The 20470-nt window shown below is 52.8% G+C and overlaps 1 protein-coding gene across 5 annotated transcripts in view; it reads left to right on the top strand.

The window, feature by feature from the left end:
• Positions 1–20470, top strand: part of UNKL (unk like zinc finger) — a 44504-nt gene that overhangs the window by 20768 nt on the left and 3266 nt on the right. For 3 of the 5 annotated variants that reach the window (XM_081133569.1, XM_081133570.1, XM_081133571.1), the window contains 6 exons: positions 1346–1408; positions 8111–8288; positions 16967–17059; positions 17755–17982; positions 19925–20127; positions 20213–20467. In XM_081133569.1, the coding sequence (XP_080989695.1) occupies positions 1346–1408; positions 8111–8288; positions 16967–17059; positions 17755–17982; positions 19925–20127; positions 20213–20467 (1020 nt within the window). Of the gene's footprint in view, positions 1–1345; positions 1409–8110; positions 8289–11130; positions 11345–16966; positions 17060–17754; positions 17983–19924; positions 20128–20212; positions 20468–20470 lie in introns of those variants that run through there. The other 2 variants (XM_081133572.1, XM_081133573.1) reach the window with 2 other exon arrangements.

Here is a 20470-nt window from a genome sequence, read left to right as displayed (position 1 = left end):
GCTCTGTGGGCCTGCCCAGGGTTGGGGCTTATTTTTCAAAGTAAGTAGAGCTGTGTCAGGACAATCAAAGCTTTTTCAAACTTAGCCTTAAAGAGTGATTGATGCTCGGGTCTTTGGTCAGCAACTTTGGAGCCCCTCCCCGAAATCTGTGGGTGGGAGGTCACTTCTGGGTGAGAAACATCCAGTGAATCCAGACATACCAGGGTGACCTGAGTGTGAGCCCAGCAGGCTTTCCACAGCCAAGTGTAGGGGGAAGGGGCCCTAGCCAGTGCCTCCATGGACACCGTTTCTTCTTCTGCCCTTAGTGAGCTCTCTCGGTCCTTCTGCAAATCCAGAAACCCCAAAAATTCAGGAAGAAAGGCCAGGATGAACCGAGCCCCCGCTACAAGTTCACTTATAAAATTAGGCATAAAAATCAGAACACTTCTGAGATTGGAAGGACGTTTTGGGGCTTATGTTTGACCTGAGGGAATACGGACCCTGAGCTCTGGGCAGAGCCATCATTGTGCACAGTCATCCCAGAAGGCGGCTCAGCGGAGTTAGGACTTTCATACGTGTAGGAGAGGAAAAGTACTTTTCCCTCTACCCTTGTAGGTTCAGGAACTGGGGCCCTGAAAATTAAACTGGCAAAAAATATGCTAACAGGAGAAAAAGTTTATTACTTGCACATATGGAGTCCTTCACAGAAAAGCCAAGACCAGAGAAGTGCCTGGCTGGGTGTGGCTCAGTGGTTGGGCGTTGGCACAGGAGCCAAGCAGTCATGGTTCTATTCCCTGTTAGGGCACATGTCTGAGTTTCGGGCTCGATCCCTGGTGGGGGGGCTTGCAGGAGGCAGCCCAGCAATGTCTCTCTCATCAATGTTTCTATCTCTCTCTCCTTCTTCCTTCCTCTCTCTCAAAGTCAATAAAAACATTATTATTCTTTTTACAAAAGACTCAAAGAACTGGTTAGATCAAAGGAAAGGGGTTTGTGCCCCTAGGGGTGGTAAATCTGGGGAGAAAGGATGGAAGGTAAGGGTTACTTCAGCGAGGCGTGTTATGCAGACTCAGTCTCCTGCATCTTCTGAGGGCTTGGTGTGTCTGGTGATGAAGAGGCCCTCTTCCTGGGAGGGGAGGAGAGGGTCACCTTCACATGCCACCTTCACAGACTGGCCCGGAGGTCAGAGGTCAATGTCCAGGTGCAAGAAGCGGCAGTGAGGAGCGCTGACGAAAGCTCGCCGCCCCAAATGCCTTTCTATCCTATGCCACTAGGCGCTTGTTATATTTTCCCTTCTGAGCGAAGCTTGGGGCTGTGTACATTTGCTCTGTATACTTGTAGTCAGCTGTGTTTTCTTTCTCCTTTGCAGGCAAAGCGGAGGGACTCACCTGCTGAAGGCAACCAGAAGGCCAGTGAGCACGACAGTAAGCAGGTACCGTGCTCCTGGGGCGATTTCACGCTGTCTGTGATAACGTGGACAGCAGGCCTGGGTATGACTTCCTAAGCTGGTCACGCTCGCTCTTCACACAAAGTGGCCTGGTTAATGTGCACGTGTAATTTAACTATGTTTTTATTTCTTTTTAAATTTATTGATTTGAGAGAGAGAGAGAAACATCGGTTTATTGTTCCACTTACTTATGCATTCACCGGCTGATTCTTGTAGGGTAGGTGCCCTGACCGGGGGTCGAACCCCCCACAACGTGGTGTATTGGGACGATGCTCTGACCAGCTGAGCTACCCAGCCAGGGCACTTAACTGTTTTTTTAGTTATCTTCTTAAAGTCATCTGTTCCATGTGTCCTTTGTTTTAATGTTTAAAAAATTGTGTTGTATAGACAGACCTTGGAAATATGTGGTTTGGGTTCCAGACCGCTGCGGTAAAGCGAGTATGGCAATAAAGAGAGTTGTTGTAAAATTTTTGCTGGTGGAGGGTCTTGCCTTCAGCTTGTAAAAAAACGCAACATCTGTGAAGCACAATAAAACAAGGTCTGCCTATACCTTGGAAACAACAAAGCCCGAGCCCTTGAAAGTTTCCTCTGCGGGGAAATAAGTCTAGTAAGACGTAGCTTGTCAGCTCGTCTGGGTGTGTCCTGGGGCCGCTGTAACAAAGCACCACAGTTTGGCGGCTTAAACATTAGAAGCTGATTCTCTTGAAGTCTGGAGGCTGGAAGTCTGAAATCAAGATGAGGGCAGGATGTGTCCCAGGCCTGTGTCCTGCACCCATAGACAGCCTTCTTCCTATCTTCTCTCCTCTTCCCTGTGTTTGTAGTCTGTCTCCAGATTTCCCCCTTGTTATAAAGATACCAGTCATAGTGATTAGGACCCACCCTAATGACCTCATCTTAACTTGATTTCCTCACTAAAGATCCCATTTCCAAGTAAGGTTACCCTTGGGGGTACTGGGGTCAGGACTCCAACATTGGAGGTTCTGGGGACATAGTTCAGCCCAGACACCGCAAGATAATTGGCTTGGTCTTTCTAGGTCACAGCTTATTGTCACATCTGAGATAATGGTCAGTATGTTCTTTGAGGTTTTGTTAACTGTTTTCCCCTCTCAGAGAGGCTGAATCGGGGGCTTCCAGCAGAACCCCCACTGCCCTGAGGCTTCAGCAAAGGTGGGGTGTCTTTCTCTCTGTTCTGCGCAACCCAGCTTTCAGGAGTGTTCAAACCTAGTTGTTTTGAGAAACTTTTTTTTTTTGAAAACCACTGCCCTAAGGACTCTGAACACTTGTTTTTACCCATCACTGTAACAAGCAGAGCTGTAAACATTCGGAAGGCCTGGCACTGTGTGGCAGGCAGCAGATGCTCGCCTCTCGGGCTGGCACTTCAACCAGATGTCACCGTCTCTGTGGTGATCTTTTTTTAAAATTCCTAAATGACAACACCTCTCCTTTCCTTCTCTCCTGGTTTTCTGAATGTCCCACCGAGGGCAGATTTTTCTCCCAAATGTTTGTCTGAAGCAAGTTATTTAGGCACTTATGTTCTGTTAGGAGCTTCTGAAGCACATGTTTGAACTCAGCAGGATAGTTCAAAGTAAAAATGCAACTTAGTTATTTTGCGATTTTTGTGTGTTTTTTTAAGAGATGAAAATTGACAAGATGTTCATTAAGACTCTGAAACAGGAAATGTTAGCAGTAAGTTAGCCAATGGGCACGCTGCCTGTCTCAGGGCTGTGGAAGAAGGGCCTGGAAAGGAGCTGGAGGGCAGACTCCCCACGCTGCACAGTGAGGGACCCACACACTGGTCAGGGCCCAGGAGCCCCAGGAGAAGGCTGGGTGGTCCCAGTGTGTGAGCTGCCCTGGGGACATCGTGTTGTTCCCCACCACCTGGTGTGTCCTCATAATGTGGCAGCAGCCCTAATAGGCACTGTGAGTAGACTGGCCAAATTCATTTGCAAGCCAGCTCTTGCTGGTGCCCAGAGACCCTTTTCTATCCTGTCCCAAAGCTGGGCTCCAGGGCCAGCGAGCGCCAGGTGGGGCAGGATTGGAGAACCAGCAGTACTCTAGTGGACAGACGGCTATCCTGGGGACCCCTTCCCTGCATGTGGGCGCCTGTCCACTCTGGCCAGAGGACAGTGCTGACCCCTCCATCCCTGAGACTTCCCATCTCCTCTGTGTCAGCCGCAGGTCCCTGTGTCCCCACTGTCCCTGTGTTCCCCAGCCCTGGCGGCAGCTCTTGTTTCTAGGGCCTCAGTCATTGGGTTGGGGTGGGGAGCACCAGGTGCCCCTCTGCCCAGAGTTTTCATTGATAAACTGAGGTGGTTCAATTCCTGCTTAGTCTGGCCCACTCCCCAGTTTCCATTTTCCTTCCTGGGTGGTCTCTTCCTTAGAAGCCTTCTTGCCAGGCCACACTTGATGGAGCATGTGGAGTAAAGCAGCTTTCCTGCTGGCGCCTCCACCATTGCTCAGAGTTGAGGCACCCATCATGGCCCAGGTGATGGTCCATGCAGGCTGCAGAGACTGAGAGAATCTGTCCCTGGAGTGCCCAGAGCCCAGGACTCACTCTCACCCCACCCGAGAGGCCCAGTGTAAGGCAGCCGGGCATGTCACCTTGCCAGTCCCAGAGAATACAACCCTGTGAGAGCCATGCGGTTGGGGGCAGAGTCATCATCCTGAGTACCTTGGGGTACTCGCTTCCTTGCTAACATGTACGTTTTCAAGGTTATCACTTTGATAAGACCCCTGGTTACTCCAAGGTCCCCTGACCAAGTGTCTCTCATTAATGGAAGTTGCTCTCTTCCAGCCTGTTACTCAGAACAAGCCATAAGAAAAGCTTCATGACACTGGGACTGGTGATGGTTTCTTGGATATGACACCAAAAGCATAGGCAACAAAAGAGAAAATAGATGTTACACATCATCAAAATTAAAAACGTGTATCCCACCCTGGCTGGTGTGGCTCAGTTCGTTGACCTTCATCCTGTGCACCAAAAGGTCGTCAGTTTGATTCCTGGTCAGGGCACATACCCGGGTTATAGGCTCGGTCCCTGCTAGGGGGTGTGTAGGAGGCAGCCAATTGATGTTTCTCACATCAGCGTTTCTCTCTCTAAAATCAATAAGAACATATTAAAAAAACAACAAGAAAAACTTGTGTGTCAGAGAACAGTGTCAGCAGAGTGAAAACGCAAATCATGTGTCTGATAAGGGGTTAATGTCCATAACTTAAAGAGAATTCCTACTACTCAACATTGACAAAACAACCCAATTGAAAAATGGGCCAAGGACTTGAATAGACATTTCTCCAAAGGAGATATACAAATAGCCCATAAGCACATGAAAAGATGCTCAACACCACTGGTCATCAGGGAAATGCAAATCACATCTGTTAACAAGGGGTTCACCACTTGGGGTACTCTATTCAAAAATGAGAGGTGAGCCCTGCCAGTGTGGCTCAGTCGGTTGGGCAGCCTCTCGTGCACGTAAGGGTTGCCCGGTCAGTTCTCAGTCAGGGCACTTGCCCAGGCTACAGGCTCCATCCCCAGTGTGGAGCGTGCAGGAGGGGGCTGATGGATGTTTCACTCTCTCACTGAATGTTTCCCTCTCCCTCTCCCTTCCTTTCTCTCTCAAACTCAATTAAAAAAAAAAAAAAGGTGAGTCCTGGCCTGGTGGCTCAGTTGGTTGGAATGTCATCCCATACATTATAAGGCTGCAGATTCGATTTCTGGTCAGGGCACATACCTAGGTTGTGGGTTTGCTCTCTGGTTGGGCACATACGGGAGGCAACCAACTGATGTTTCTCACATCATTGTTTCTCTCCCTTCCTCTCTCTATAAAAAAATCAGCAAAAGTGCATAACCTCAGGCAAGAATTAAAAAACAAACGAGAGGTTGTTATCACAAGGTAATTTTACTTGCTTGCAGCAAGTCAGGGAGACAGGATTTATGTGCAAAGCTCTGCTTCCTCAAAGGGAGGCTTACCCATTGCTTATATATATTATTTGGTGAATTATATGTTGATTTCTTCTTTGCAGTTGGCTACTTTCATTTCTTGAGTTCCCCCTTCAGCTTATCTAGTTTACTGCTGCATCTGCAAAATACTGTGCTATATTTTAACATTTAGCAAAAATAACATTTAGAACTGCCCATTGAGATCCTTGTCCTAACACATCCACAATGAGATATGACTTCCACATTCATTAAGATGGCTGCTGTAAGAAAAAAACACACTAGAAAATAAGAAATGTTGGTGAGGATGTGGAGAAATTGCAACTTCTGTGCATTAGAAAACAGTATGGTAGTTCCTTGAAAAATTAAAAATAGAACTACCATATGATGGGGCAGTTTCACCTCTGGATATATACCCAAAAGATTTGAAAGCAGTGTCTCAAAGAGAGACTTGTTCACCCATGTTCATAGCAGCATTATTCAGAATTGCCAAAAGATGGAAGTAACCGAAGTGCCCATTGACGGATGAGTGGATAAGCAAAATGTGGTGTATACACACAGTGGAATATTATTCAGCCTTAAAAAGGAAGGAAGTTCTGGCAATGCTACAACATGGATGAACCTTGAAGACTATTAGCTCTGGCTACCATAACAAAATACCATAGACTTGCTGTCTGAAATAACAGAAATTTATTTTCTCACAGTTCTGGAGGCTGGAAGTCCAAGAGCAAAGGGTAGGCATGTTTGATCTCCCCAAGGCCTCTCTCCTTGGCTTACAGACAGCTGGCATCGTGCTATGTGCTTATATTCTTTTTCCATGTGTATGCACATCCCTGGTGTCTCTTTCTCTTTTTATAAGGACACCTGTCCTATTGGATCAGGATCCCACTCTTAGTACCTTATTTAACCTTAATCACTTCCTTCAAGGCCCTGTCCCCAAATACAGGCACACTGTGGTGGGGTTAGGGCTTCAACCCTTGTATCTTGGAGGGACATAGACATTCAGTCCTTAACAAAGATACTATGCTAAGTGAAATAAGCTAGACACGAAGGACCACATATTGTATGATTTCATTCATAAGAGGCCCCTAGAGGAGTCAGATTCATACAGATTGAAAGTAGGATGGTAGTGTTAGGGGTCGGGGAGGGAGGAGTGGGGAGTAAGTATTTAATGGGGACAGAGTTTCAATTTGAGAAGATGGAAAAGTTATGGAGATGGATGGTGGTGATGTTGCTCGACAATGTGAATGTCTTTAGTGCCATTGAATTGTGCACATAAAAATGGTTAAAGTGGTTAATTTTGTGTTATGTATATTTCACCATAAGAAAGAAGAAAGTAAGCCAAGCAGACAAAGCTGTCATGGGGAGCATGGTCCCCCATCTCACCGTATGTGTCAGACTCCCCTGTGTTGGGGACCCCGTGCTTGACCCATCCTGGTACATTTGTAACTACCATGGCCTCAGTGAAAGGGCCCACCTGGATGTTGTCATCAGTTGTCAGGACAAAGTGTCACCTGATGTCTTTGAGGGGGCACGTCCTCCTGCAGTGTGACTTGACTTGTGTGGGTGGGTGCCTCAGGCTGTGGCTCCAGGTCAGGCTCAGTGTGTGGGGTTTGGGGCATATGCAGTGTCCTCAGTGGGTTACAGCAGTTCCTGGCTCACCTGGGGAAGGCACATAGCCCAGGGGAGGGCAAGGAACGAGAGGCCTGTGGTCACACCTCCACAGCTGGAGGGACAGGAAAGCTTGCTTGTGGGTGACCCCGGGGAGCATTAGGGGACACAGCTTCCCAGACTTCTGCAATTTGAGTTTTTATTTTTAAATTTTAACCTCCAACAGTAGTGATCAGTTCCAGGGTCTCTGTACTCGTGAATCAGTGGTCTGTCATGGGTAACTCTCTTGAGCAAAGCCAGTGGAGGGGGCTGGGAGCCCATGAACACAGAGAACGAGGCCTCAGGGCCAAGTAACATTCACTTCGAAAAACTGTCCTATGCCAGATTTCTGCCTGACAGAATGCATGGTAACACTCCTTATTAGGGAAAACTTCCCTTAAGCTGATAAACTAGCAACCCCACCTTGTCGCTGGCCTTCTTTTAGCTCCCCCACCCCCAGGGTGACTTCTATATTATTTTGAAGCAGAACCCAGACATCACACATTTCACCTCAATATAGCTCTGACTCCTGATGTCGTAGTAACTTCCAAGCCTGTCTTTTAGATGCAGTGCGGGCTGGCTCGCGGCTCTGTCCCGAGCCATTGTCATTGCACGCTTTCCTTGTGCACAGCGCCCTGCACTTTACCGGCTCTTCATCCAAGACTGGGCTAGCTGTCTTTCAGTGTTACCTGTCACATAAAGATGGTGTGAATTGCCCCCGTTTTTTGCTTTTCTTGGGTAATGAGGTCATGGGACCATTTCATCTGTTTTCAGAAGGGGACTGGTTCTCTACTTTGGTCTCTTGGTGGGCGGTTTTCTAGTGCTGAATGCCTACTCTTTAAAACCGCTTTATGCAGAGCAGTTCATTAGATGAGACACTTTCTAGATACATCTGTTCCCATCCCTGGGTGATTGGCTGCTAGCAAGTCTGCTTGCCTAGGTCATTGTAAATAATGGGACATTTAGGGGGAAAGCCCACTTTCGTTATTTTTTGCTTTGAGGATGGAAGTCAGTCAATGCTTCTGTCCGTGACACTGTGTTAAGGTCACGCTGCTGTTGTCCCTGCGGGTGCGTCTGCTCATCTAGTTTGTGTCTTTGCACAGAACCACCTGGCGGTGTTTACAATGGTTCACCCGCTTGCTCCCAGTGTGAGCTCCAGCGTGGCGTCCAGCCTGGCGTCCAGTGCTGGCTCCAGCAGCTCATCCCCCACCGCTCTGCCTGTTCTCTCGGCCCGTGCCCACCCACTGGACCCCACTGGCAGTGCCCTCGAGTCTGTCCCAGGTAAGCCCAAGACTCTTGCCCTGACTTCTCTTAGTACTGACATTGTAGCATTTTGGGAATACCTTTCAGAATGCAAGTTTTGGTGGAAAAGCCACCTGTGTTTTTGGTCTATTAGTTTGGCCGCATGGCATGTGGTGGTGGAAATGCCTGCTTCACCAGCAGCCTGAGGCTACAGATCTGATGAGGAGCCCTCGGGTGGGGGCAGCTGCACAGGCCTCAAGGCAAGGCAGAGAATGGGAGGCTTTAGAGAAATTAAAGCGGGATCTAGGTGGGGCGGCGAGGCCAGAAGGTGAGGGGCCGGGCATGACAAGGGTGTGGAGGGATTGGGGATGAGGCCAGAAGGCAGTGGGCATGGCTGCCAACTATAGGTGTTCCTTAGCTGCTAGGAGTCATTGAGGGTTTGTCGGCTGATGACCAATGCGATTGGAGCCAGGTTGGGAGGAACCTATCTGGCAGCCTAGGTAGGGGCTCAGAGCTCCGGTAGGGACTGTCATGAAAGTGCAGGGAAGAGCAGGATGGACACACAGCCATGGGGGTGGTGGGCTGCCCCCCTTAGGCCACATCTGAGTGGTTGGGACACCTGGCACCTGTGGAGGGCTCTCTGCATTGCCGAGCTGACCCTCACCTACATGTCTATCCTGGTACAGGGAGATTCAGGGAAGGCCTTCTGTTTGTGGCAGTTTCAAATTGTCTGTCCCGGGGTTGGCTGGGAAGGTGTGGCTGTTGGCAGGACAGGACAGGGGAGCTGCTCCAATAAGAGTCACAGCCTGAGCAGCACAAAACTTTATTGTTACAGATAAGCACACACACACACAAATTTTTTTTCAAAGTGTGTTTTTACCGATTTCAGAGAGAGGAAGGGAGGGGGGAGAGAGAAACATCCATGATGAGAGAGTCATTGATTAGCTGCCTCCGGCACGTCTCCCACAGGGGATCGAGCCCGCAACCCAGGCATGTGTGTGCCCTGACAGGGAATCCAACCTCCATCTCCTGGATCATAGGTCAGTGCTCAACCGCTGAGCCATGCTGGCTGGACAAGCACACAAAAATTTTAAAATAAAGCTTATTTCCCCCAGTATAAAGGTAGTAATGGTAAAATTTGAGCATAAGAGAAAATTAATTAGGGCCCGGCTGGGCGTTGCTCAGCGGTTGAGCGTCGATCTAGGATCCAGGCGATCAGGGTTCGATTCCTGGTCAGGGCACATGCCCGGGTTGCCAGCTCAATCCCCAGTTGGGGGCATGCAGGAGGCAGCCGATCAATGACTCTCATCATTGATGTTTCCATCTCTCCCTCGCCTTTCTTCTCTCTGAAATCAATAAAGATACATTTAAAAAATAAATAAATAAATTTTAAAAAAAGAGAAAATTAATTAGGAAAATGAAATTCTTGCCCCTAAATAGGTGAAGCTCTGCTCACCTGAGTGAAAAATAGAACTAGATGCTTTGAAAGTGGCCTCACCAGACAGGTGATGAGTTTAAGATTGGAGTTAGCATATTTCTAGTAATTTTTTCAGCTATTATCTAACACCTAAGGGCCACCCTCAGCCTGTTTTAGTATGTCACTGACTCTCTTGCTGTGTGTCCTTTGATTGACTTAAATATTTCTCGAACCGACTACTGGGAGGTAAAGAGGTGAATTATTTTCAGTATCAACACTGCCTCCGTTTACAAATAATACATTTTTGTTGCAGTTGTTGAAATAATGAACTTGTATTATCAATGCAATCCTCACGTTTTCTATGCTCACCCTCCTGAGATCATGTGTAAAGTTACATCCTAATACTGTCCCAGTTGTGGGAAGTAATGGAATCCTCCGAGCTGCCCTCTGGCCCCAGGAGGGCCCTAGCTGGGCAGTCTTTCTGCTGAGGACTCCCAGGACTGGAGTGCCCACCCACCCCACCTGCTTTGGGGCTAATAGGTGTAGACCAGATTGTTTTCTCCTGTAGAACAGTTTCATTCAGGTTATATCATTACTAATGCACTGAGTCAAAGGAATCCATTTTTATTTTGTTATTTTTTTAAGTTTTTTAAAAAATCTTTTTATTGGTTTTTAGAGAGAGAGGAAGGGAGAGAGAAAGAGATTGAAACCTGGACGATGAGAGAGAAACATCGATCAGCTGCCTCCTGCACCCCCCCACCCCCCACCCCCCACCCCCCACACTGGGGCTGTGCTGTGACCAGGAATGGAACCGGCTCCTGTGCATAGTCTGCCGCTCAACCAACTGAGCCACACTGGCCGGGCGGAGGAATACTTTTTTTTTTTTTAAATATATCTTTATTGATTTCAGAGAGAGGAAGGGAGAGGGGGAGAGAGAGAGAGAAACATCAATGATGAGAGAGTCATTGATCAGCTGCCTCCTGCACTCCCCCGACTGGGGATGGAGCCCGCAACCCGGGCACGTGCCCTGACCAGGAATCGAACCCTGATCGCCTGGATCCCAGGTCGACGCTCAGCCGCTGAGCCACGCCCGGCCGGACGAGGAATCCATTTTTAAATTATTCATCCATTTATTCATTTTGAGTAAAGTTTAAAAAAAAAAAAATAGTGCCATTTCCAGACTATTCTGTATTTAATAGATTTCATGGAATCATCTCAGGGCCATTTGACAGGCTTCATTTCCTTTGTCTTTCACGTCATATGAACAGGTTTCAGATTAAAATAGTGACCATTAAAATAGTAAGGGCAGGAGTCCCGCGCGGGGAGCGGCGGGCGGGAAAGCGCGGCGGGAGCCTGGACCCCCGGCACCGCCGGCGGGCGCGCGCGGGCCCGGCCTCGGGATTGCGTCATCGGGGCGGGGCCGGGCGGGCGCGTCGGAGGCTGGCGTCAGTCGTGGGCGTGGCCGGCGTGGGGTGGGCGGGGCGCGGGCCGCGGGCCGTATTTGAATCCGCGGCGGCGGCGGCGGCCGCCAGTGAGTCAGCACCTCCGCCCCGCGCCGTCGGGGTGCGGGTGGTCCTGACGCGAAGCTGCGGAGCGGCCCGTGCGTCCCGCTCAGGTGTGGCGCGCCAACCTCCCTCCCCAGGTGCGCCCCCTCCTCGCGCCAACACCCCGCAGTAAGGTGCGTCTCCCCAGCTCCCCTCCTCCGTGCACCTCCCCCCGCCCCGCCCTGCGCTCCCCTCCAAATGCTGCTCGTGCGGGTCCTCGGTGCCCGCGCCAGGTGCGAGAGCAGGGGTCGGTACCAGCTTTCCCAGGGGCTGCGGAGTGAGGTGCGTGCAGATCTGTGCTCTTGAGGAGCCTGCTCTGCAGAGGCCCCGCTGGTCCCTGCGTGGGCGCCCGCCGCGAGGCCTCTCCGGCGGAGCCTTAGTCACCTAGCGGAGGTGGGTCTCTTGCTCCCGGGAGAGGACGGTTTCCTGACTCCTCTGCGAATCGCCGCCTGCGCCGGCACCGTCGGAAACTCAGACCCGCGGTGAGCAGGTGTGCTTGGTGTCTCTCTGTCTTGTAATTGGGGGAGGACGGCCCGGACCGGGTGGGTGTGGGGAGCTCCCTCTGGTCTCTGAGTCCCCCAATCTGGCCTTTAATTCTGTGCAGTATGTGCGTTGTCCCCGCGTGTCCCCTGGCCCTGGAGATCGCGGCGCCTCTCTAATGTGCTGTGTCATGTCAGGAATGGGGCTTTGCCAGGGCCATTACTCAGCAGCTTTCAGCTAATTTATCATTAACGTCAGGGCGGTTCTTGGTATTTTGGCAAGGCCGGTTCTGGGTCAGATGGCACAGTTTATGTAGGTGGGTTCGTCTGGATTTTGCGTGTTGAAGCCTTTTAAAAAGTCAGTTACTCCTTTATTTTGGAAGACCTGGGCCTGACCTCAGGGAACAGCAAGGTGTGATGGGGTGATAGAAGTACTGCTCATGAGAAAGTGGGCCAGGACCCAGCCCGGGAGCCGTGGTCTCTGCCTTGGAAGCTGAAAGCGGGCTGTGGTTTGTCAGGAGAGGGTTGGCCTCCCTGTGCGGCTCTGCGCCTGATAGGGCAGCAGGGGTGCACCTGTGTGCCAATCCTGGGGTGGGGTTAGGGGAGCTCAGTGAGATGAGTCATTCCAGGTGAGAAAAGGCTCCTGCAAGTCAGTGTGCTTCCCCATTCGTTTGTGCCTTTGTTATTCAAAAGCTTCTGGAACTCCGCAAGATTTGAAGCTAACCATCCCTCACCTGAGCCCCTGGCTGCAGGTGCTGAGGGCTGAATCCATGTTTTCAGGCCCCACTGACCAGCGTGTTCACACAGGGTCTTGGGACCCCAGCTTGAGCAGATATGCCAGGCCAGCTTATGAAGGGTAGGTTTGGGCCTCCATTGGCTGCAGCACAGGGACCCTGGAGAGGTGGAGGAGGCAGGGCCGAGTGAAGGGGTGGGGGAGTCAGGGTGCTTGCTTTTACAGGATGAGTCTGCCCAACAGCCAGCACTGGGTCTAAGCTGATGTGCAGGAATGGAGCAGGGGGAGATTCTAAGAGGGTTTTAGAGGCTGAGCAGTTCACCCAGGACTAGTGAGGCTAATGGAAGCCGCAGCCTATAGCAGTGTCATGGCTTAAGGACAAAGGAGGAGCCATTTTGGGGTGGAAAGTCTGCTTGAGCAGGGGCAGGGTGAGGCAGAGTTCATCCAGGAAGCATTGACCTGCATGCCAAGGTGTGAGGTTTTTTTGGAGAAGCAGGACTCGTGACATGACGGTTACTATTGCCAAGTCCACTCTTGGGACAGTGTAGGTCAGGGTGAAGGAGCAGCCTGCAGAGGTGACTGGAGCTTGGGCCTGTTGTGTGTTGAGGGAGGAGGAGGAGCTAAGGGTTCCCCAGGGCTCCGGTTCAGAGTGGTCCCAGGTGCAGGAGCTTGAGGGAGGCACCTGTGCGCAGAGTGAGGCGGCGCTGATACTGCAGTGGCCCTCTCCCTGGTAGGAGGCGGTGATGCACTGTGCTCAGGGGAGTTTGGGGCATCTGTGGTGAGGGCTGCAGAAACCATGTGTGTCTGGGTATGGAAGGGCTGCTGAACTCCCAAGGAGGGTGGGAGGGCTAAGAAGTTGCCCCAGCCCGGCTGGCTGGCTCAGTGGTTGAGCATCAACCTTGGATCCAGGAGGTCACGGTTCAATTCCCAGTCAGGGCACATGCCCAGGTTGCAGGCTGGATCCCCAGTAGGGGTCATGCAGGAGGCAGCCGATCAATGACTCTCTCTCCATCATTGATGTTCCTATCTCTCTCTCCCCCTTCCTCTCTCTGAAACCAATAAAGACATTTTAAAAAAAAGTTGCCCCAGGAAGAGAAGGGGGAGAGGGACAGACAGCAGGCAGGGACTGCCTTTGACCAGAGAAGTTTTGGGGCATGGTACAGGGCTGGAGGGCAAGGTCTGGGTAGCAGTTCTAAGAGTAAGCTGAAAGTGGAATGGCAAGAAAGAAAGGGGGGGTTGGCCAACAGGGACAGGCTTGCGTGAGGGACTGCAAAGCCTGCAGGGCTGTGGTTGTGTCCTAGAGAGCAGGTGTGAGCAAGAGACTGTGTGAAATTCACAGCAGCAGGACACAGGTATATCTGTGGAGGGGTCCCAAGAGATCTGGGCTCTGGGACTGTGGGAGGGGCCCATTCAAGCACCAGAGCACAGCCTGGAGGGATGGATCAGGTGGGGTGTGTCCCCAGGTGATCCCCTTTGTTGGGGGTTGAATTGTGTTCCCCAAAAAAATATGCCTCAGTCCTACCCCCCTGCCACCAACCTGGGAACATGACCTTATTTGGAAACAGTCTTTGTAGATGAAATCAAGCTAAAATGAGGTCATTAGCATGAGCCCTAATCCAAGATCACTGCTGTCCTCTTAAGGAGGAGGAGATTTGGACACAGACACAGAGGAGAGCCAGCCATGTGATGATGGTGGCAGAGAGAGGGTGATGCACCCACTGGCCAAGGAAGGCCAAGGGTTGCTGACAAAGCCAAAACTGGAAGAGGCAGAACACAGCCTCCAGGGGGAATGCAGCCCTGTGCGCCTTGATCTCTACTTCTGGATTTAGAACTGGGAGAATGGATTTGTGGTGTTTGAAGCTGCCCGACGTGTGGCACTTGGTTTTAGCAGCCCCGGTGCCCTGTATGTCAGGAAGAAGCTGCCTGTGGAGGGGGAGGAACTGGCTGCGGAGAGGGGCTTGAGCAGCACAGCTGACGGGAGAACCCACAGAGGGAGACTGCAGGCCAGAGGTCAGCCCTGCCCCGGGGTCCCCACCCCAAGGTCTCCCTGAGGGTCTTTCTGTCAGGACTCTGGCATTGGGCCATTTTCACATTGCCTGGCCCTTGGCTGTGGCGTTGGGTCATCAGGGGACCTGCTGAAGGAACTGGCCCCGCAGAGGCCAGTGAGGAATTTTCATTGTCTTTCCATCCCCTTCTCAGGGCCTGATGTCTGCTACCCCCACAGTCCTTGTAGGGTTAGGCATCTGCAGGGTCAGTGTTACCAGCTCAGCACCTTCCTGCCTCACACTCCAGAATGACAGATGGAATCTGGGGACTACTTGGGGGGGCCGCAGAGGGGGAGTGTTTACCACCTTTCCAGATAAGACCTTCAGAGTCCTTAACACTTGTGTGTGAATAGTTTCTCCTTGGGAGTGGGCAGGGCCCTGGCACCTCCCACCGCTCCTGCTGACAGATATCAGTGTGGGGAGAACAGTGTTCTCCAGGTGACTTGGTAGCTTCGCCTTGATGCTCTGATGCTCCAGGGGTTGGAGGTCCTCAGAGTGTCCCTCCAGCACCCTCTGGCCAGTGGAGCATGGTCTTTACTCTGCCCTCCAGGCCCTGGTTCCCAAGCAGGGCCAGGTCGCAGTCATACCTGCAGGCAGCGGTGATGAAACAAGGAGACAGGTGCAGGCCCTGGGCCTCGCTAGGCAATGCTGCTCCCTTGGGCCCTAGACACGAGGCCCCTTACTCTTCAGTGTGCACAACCAGCCTCACACCACGGAGGCCGGGGCCAATTGCTCTCAGATGGGCAAGGAGCCCTTCTTACGGTCAACTCACATGGTCCTCCAGGGGCTGAGCAGGGGAGGGACAGTATAGCTGAGGACGCCTGTCTGGGCTGGACCCCAGGTCTGCTCTATATGTGTACTACAACTGGCTCCCCACGGATTTGCGTGTGCTGGGGGACTTGCATTCTTTGGAAGTTACACATCTCTTGTCCCATTCCCTGCTGACTACAGTAAATGTGTCTCATTAAAGAAGGCACCTGGGGGTGGGTGAGAGATGGGTGGAGAGGGCAAAGGGAGGAAAATGGGGGACATTGTAGTACTCTCAACAATAAACTAAATTTTTTAAAAATTGAGAAGAAAGAGGCAGTAGCCCCCTCCCCAGCATAGGCGGGTTCCCGTTCCTTGTGCCACACTTTCATCTCCTTCCTTGGCTTAGCCGTTGCTCAACTCCTACATTTGAATGCGGTTGTTTGAAACCAGTCCAGCCCAGCAGCTCCTTCCTGCGGCTTGGTCCCCAGCTGCTTCCTGGCATGACCCTATGCAGGGGGCACTGCTGTGCCTCTGAGCAAAGCCAAGTGCGAGGTTTGGTCAGAACTAGGCAGTGGCTCCTCTTCTTGGGCAGGTCTAACCTAATGTTGCTTGTAGCCATGGTCCAGGGGACTCTGTGACAGTTGGCACCAGGCAGCCGGTGGCAGGGCATTGGTGGGAGCCTCCAGAAGCCCAGTTCGCTCACCCAGAGAAGCAAGTCTGACCAAGGTCCCCATGGTGTGTCCCCTGGGCTGTGGAGACGTCTGTCCTGGGGCCTGGCGCAGGGTGACTTTGTGGCCTCTTGAAATGAGACCTGGTGCATCTGGCCAGCCATCGTGGGCAGCCAAGGGGACCCTCAGCCACCAAGGGGGACAGTGCTCAGTCACACAGAGGCCCACCTGCTTCTGGGAGAGGGTGCTGTGCGGGGAGAGAGTGCGCCCCAAGAGGTGGAGGTGGGAGAAAGGTGCTTAGTGGCAGAACTCCTGTGTGCTGTGCCTCCAATGCCACCAAGCTCTCATGTAGACCCAGCCTAACTTTGGGTTGGGAAGGCAGCTGTGGCTCATGGTGTGTCCCAGGAGTTCCTGCTGCCCCTCCCCTGCCATCTCCTACTGGTCCTTGGGCTGCACCTTCCCTGAGCTGATCCTGTGGGACCTCAGGAACTCATGAGCCATGCTCCAGCTTTGGGGGCTGGTCAGCCTGACTGTGGCCACTCCAAGACGGCTTCCTGCTCTGCCCAGTCAGTGCTGCTCCCACGTGTCCTGCCTGCAGAAGAGGGTTTCTGAGGAAAGCCTTGGGAGGTGGGGGGTCAGCTCCGAGGACCTACTGTTCCATTCCCCCGTTTCATTAGCAGATGTGCCTGGGGTGTATTGGCATCCTCTGGAAATGGGAGGGACCCTGCTCAGTGCCAAGGTGGGGAGAACAGAATTGGTCTCCCTGCTGTGACCCCTGCTGTAGAGGTCAGAGGTCCCTGTGTCAGTGCTGAGTGCAGCCTCATGCCTTTGTCTGCGAACCACTCTCCTATGGACAGCGCCCTCTAGAATTTTTTTTACTAGTTAAGTATGTTTACTTGGTCAAATGTCACCCAGTGATTAGAAATCTAAAGGTGGAAGCTGAGCTTCAGGGCCACAGGTGGGATGCCCAGAGGCTCTGGTTCTTCGGGAGGAGTGAGTGTTGGACGGGAGGGCGGGCAGGGAGAGCTTGGCCCCCAGCTTGGAGGCAGGATGTCCCCGCTCTAACACATGTCTTGTACAGGTTCTGCCTTAGATCTCCATCTTAGTGATGTAAGCCTTGCCCCCCTGGATAAGGAGTTGGACGAGCAGGACGGAAGTGACCTGGGACCCACAGGTAAGAACGATGACACCTGGCGCTCTAGTCGGGGTGTCCGGGGCTGGCTGCGCCTCTCCTTCCAAGAATCCTTAAGTGGTTCTAGGGTGGGAGAGGTCCCCTCCCCGTCCCCTAGGCCCCTGCAGCCCAGGCTGGGCAGCCTCCCACTCCTCAGTTTACCTCCACCTGAGCGAAGTGGCCCCCACAGAGATGGTGTGTAGGGGGTGCAGGATGGGGGACAGGGATGGCCAGCCTTCACAGCCTTCTGAAGCGTTTCCACCACTGCATTGGCATGAAGACAGATATATAAACATACCAAATCATTTTCTTCAACCTAAAAGCTCATCTTTGTCTTCTGATGTTAAAACAAATTAATCCATTTCGGGGGGCCCTGCAAGTACTGGGACCATCATGCCAGTGGGTGGGTTGGCTGCCAGGGCCTAGTGGGTGTCTGGCCTCTGTGGGACCTCCGCTGAAACCCTTGTCCTGTGCACTTGCCGCTTGTCTGACTGGTTGAGGGCTGTGGCCACATCTTGGCCTGGGGGTAGCTCTGTAGCTGCACCTCCACGAGGTTGCTGCAGGCCTGGGACCCCCAGCACCGTGCCCCATGTCCCCCTGCTCTGGCTGCTGCCCCCCAGCCCAGAGGCCATGCTGTGCTGTTTCCTGGGCACAGGGCCGCCTCCGCCCCTCACTGTCCGGCCTTCCACTCTGCGCAGGTCAGAGGTCGCTGGGGGGCTCGGAGCCCGTCACCATCCCCGGCTGCCTGGCCCGCTCCCCGTCCCTGCACTCCTCGTCATCCCTGTCCACCTCCCCACTCAGCTCGCTCTCCCAGTCCCTGTCGGGGCCTCTTGTCTCCTCGGCCATGACGCCCCCCCAGCAGCCGCCACCCCTCAAGTCGGAGCCCAGGGTGCTCGGCTCCTCGGCATCGTCCTACAACTCTCTAGGTGAGCTGGGGTTCGTGGGGAGGGGCTACCCTATAGTGACAGTTTAAGTGGAATAAGCTGAGGCGTGGGTGGCTGTCCCCACTTGGTTTTCCTCCCGCTGAGGGCTGCACCATGCTGACCTGCACGCTCCCTGTGCCTAGGCCTTGCCTCTTATCCCAGGCAGCCGCTTGTCCACGTCTCTGCTGGTTTGCTGGTTGTGCCCTGGGGCTCAGACAGGAGTTTGCTTGTCACACTCTCTCAGGGTCTCAGTGTTCCCAGGCCACAGTCATGACAACGCTGCAGCGTGACCCGTCTTGCTCAGTTGCACGTGCAGTGACTTCTGAGGCTGCACAGGTGTGATGTCACCAGAGACCCAATAGGAGCAGTGCCATTTTTTATTTTACATTCTTTCACTCAGAAATGTTACTTATTTTATGTATCCTGTTATACTTTAAAAGAATTAGTATTTTAAAATACTTGTTTAATTTTAAATGGTCATGTACCACGTAATGACTTTTGGTCAGCAACGGGCTGCACGTAGGACGGTGGCCCTGAGCTGAATTTCCTGTGAGGAAGGAAGGCTGTGCGCTTCAGGGGGAACTCGTTCTCTGGTGGGAGCGGTACCCGTGGGGGCGAGCAGGCTTCCTCGTGCAGCCCCTCGCCTCGGAGCGTGGGTTACGTTCCGGTCAGTCCGGGCTGTTCCGGCACAGCCAGCTGCTGTTCAGAGGGCGCTCCCGCCTCGCAGGTCCCGCGTGATGGTCGTGGGGCGCACTGCTGTAAATTCCCTGTTGAGGACCTAAGATCCTGTACAAGGACACCAGTCCACAGCAGTGGCCTTAGCAAATATGAAGTGCCACTGCCACTTGAGTAAAGCTTTCTGTGGTTGTGTGGAGCCAGCCTGTCCCTGGACTTTGGAAATATTTTCAGATTGTAATGATGTAAAACACAGATAAGGTTTTCTCTTCTTCCATTAATTTAGTGCTAGTGAGAGAGCCCTTTGTGCCAGTTGGGCCAATGGAACCAAATTCCTAAAGTCAAACTATTGAGTCCTCAGTTTTACACCCTTTCCATGTTAAACACCCTCTTTTTTATGAAAACCACAAAGCTCCGTAATCTGACCATTGCTCCAACTGCAGTCGCCACATGGCCAGCACAGGGCCCTGCGCTCCTTTCTCTCTCTCTGTCCTCACTTTTATCATCACTGATCCTCAGGCCACCTCTCCCTCCCTCCTGACAGTGACTATTACCCAGCCAGTTTCTTCTTGCTATTTCATCAGTCTGGCCCACATTGCTGGTCATGGAGCAGCACCGACAGCTTCAGTGTTGTTTCTGACCCTGTCGGAGGGAAGCGGGAGGGCGTGTGGGGCAGTGGTTATAGAGTCTACACTAGTGAACAGCAAAAACCAGGGCCCTCACACTCACTCACCGCTCACTGACTCGCATAGAGCAGCTTCCAGTTTTGCAAGTTCCACTCATGGTAAGTGCCCTATACAGGTGTGCCATGTTTTACCTTTTATACTATATTTTTACTGTGCCTTTTCTATGTTAGATACACAAAAACTTACCACTGTTACAACTGCCTGCAGTACTCAGTGAGGTGGTAGCCCAGGAGCAGTAGGCTACACCGTGGGGCTTAGGTGTGGGTGGGCTCTGCTCCGCCATTTCGGTTTGTGTAAGTGCGCTCTGTGGTGTTCACATGGTGACGAAGTTGCCTGATGATCTACATGTGTCAAGGATTCCTGGGACCAGAGTTTGAGAAGCGCCGCTCCACATGATGCAGGCACAGAAACTTTGAATTCATTTCCTTTCTGTTTAAACGCCACAGGCAGCTGGAAGGCGCCTGGCTGGAAGACCAGGGGCAGCAGCCTTGTCAGTGGAGCCCCAGCGGTCCCAGGGCCTGCCCGGGAGATGTCTGTGATGTCTCAGCACGCCTGGGGCTGACGTCTGTCTCCTCCACACTCAGGTTTGAACGGAGTCCCCGGGAGCATCTGGGACTTTGTTTCTGGCAGCTTCTCTCCCAGCCCATCCCCCATTCTGAGCGCCGGCCCCACCCCCACTGCAAGTGCAAGTCCGAACGGTGCGGAGCTGGCGCGGGTGCGGCGGCAGCTGGACGAGGCCAAGAGGAAGATCAGGCAGTGGGAAGAGTCCTGGCAGCAGGTGAAGCAGGTGAGCTCTGGGGCGGTGCCCAGGCTCGGGGGACGGGTGTGCGGGCGCCCTCCCCCGCCAGCCGCTACAGCCCCCTGCGTTTCAGGCCTGTGACGCGTGGCAGCGGGAGGCCAAGGAGGCGAAGGAGCGCGCCCTGGCGGCCGACAGCGCCCGGCAGCTGGCGCTGCAGAGGAAGGAAGAGGTGGAGGCCCAGTTTCGGCAGCTGCGGGAGGAGCTGGAAGGCCGCGGCATGTCCGCCCTCCCTGGGCTGCGGGGCTGCGGCGACATCGGTGCCATCCCGCTGCCCAAGCTGCATTCACTGCAGAGTCAGCTGCGCCTGGATTTGGAGGCGGTGGACGGGGTG

Source organism: Miniopterus schreibersii, assembly GCF_964146895.1.
Source record: "Miniopterus schreibersii genome assembly, chromosome: 3".
NCBI classification, from domain to species: Eukaryota; Metazoa; Chordata; class Mammalia; order Chiroptera; family Miniopteridae; genus Miniopterus; species Miniopterus schreibersii.
The sequence above is the reverse complement of the archived record's forward strand: the minus strand, read 5'-3'. Positions and strand labels throughout refer to the sequence as shown.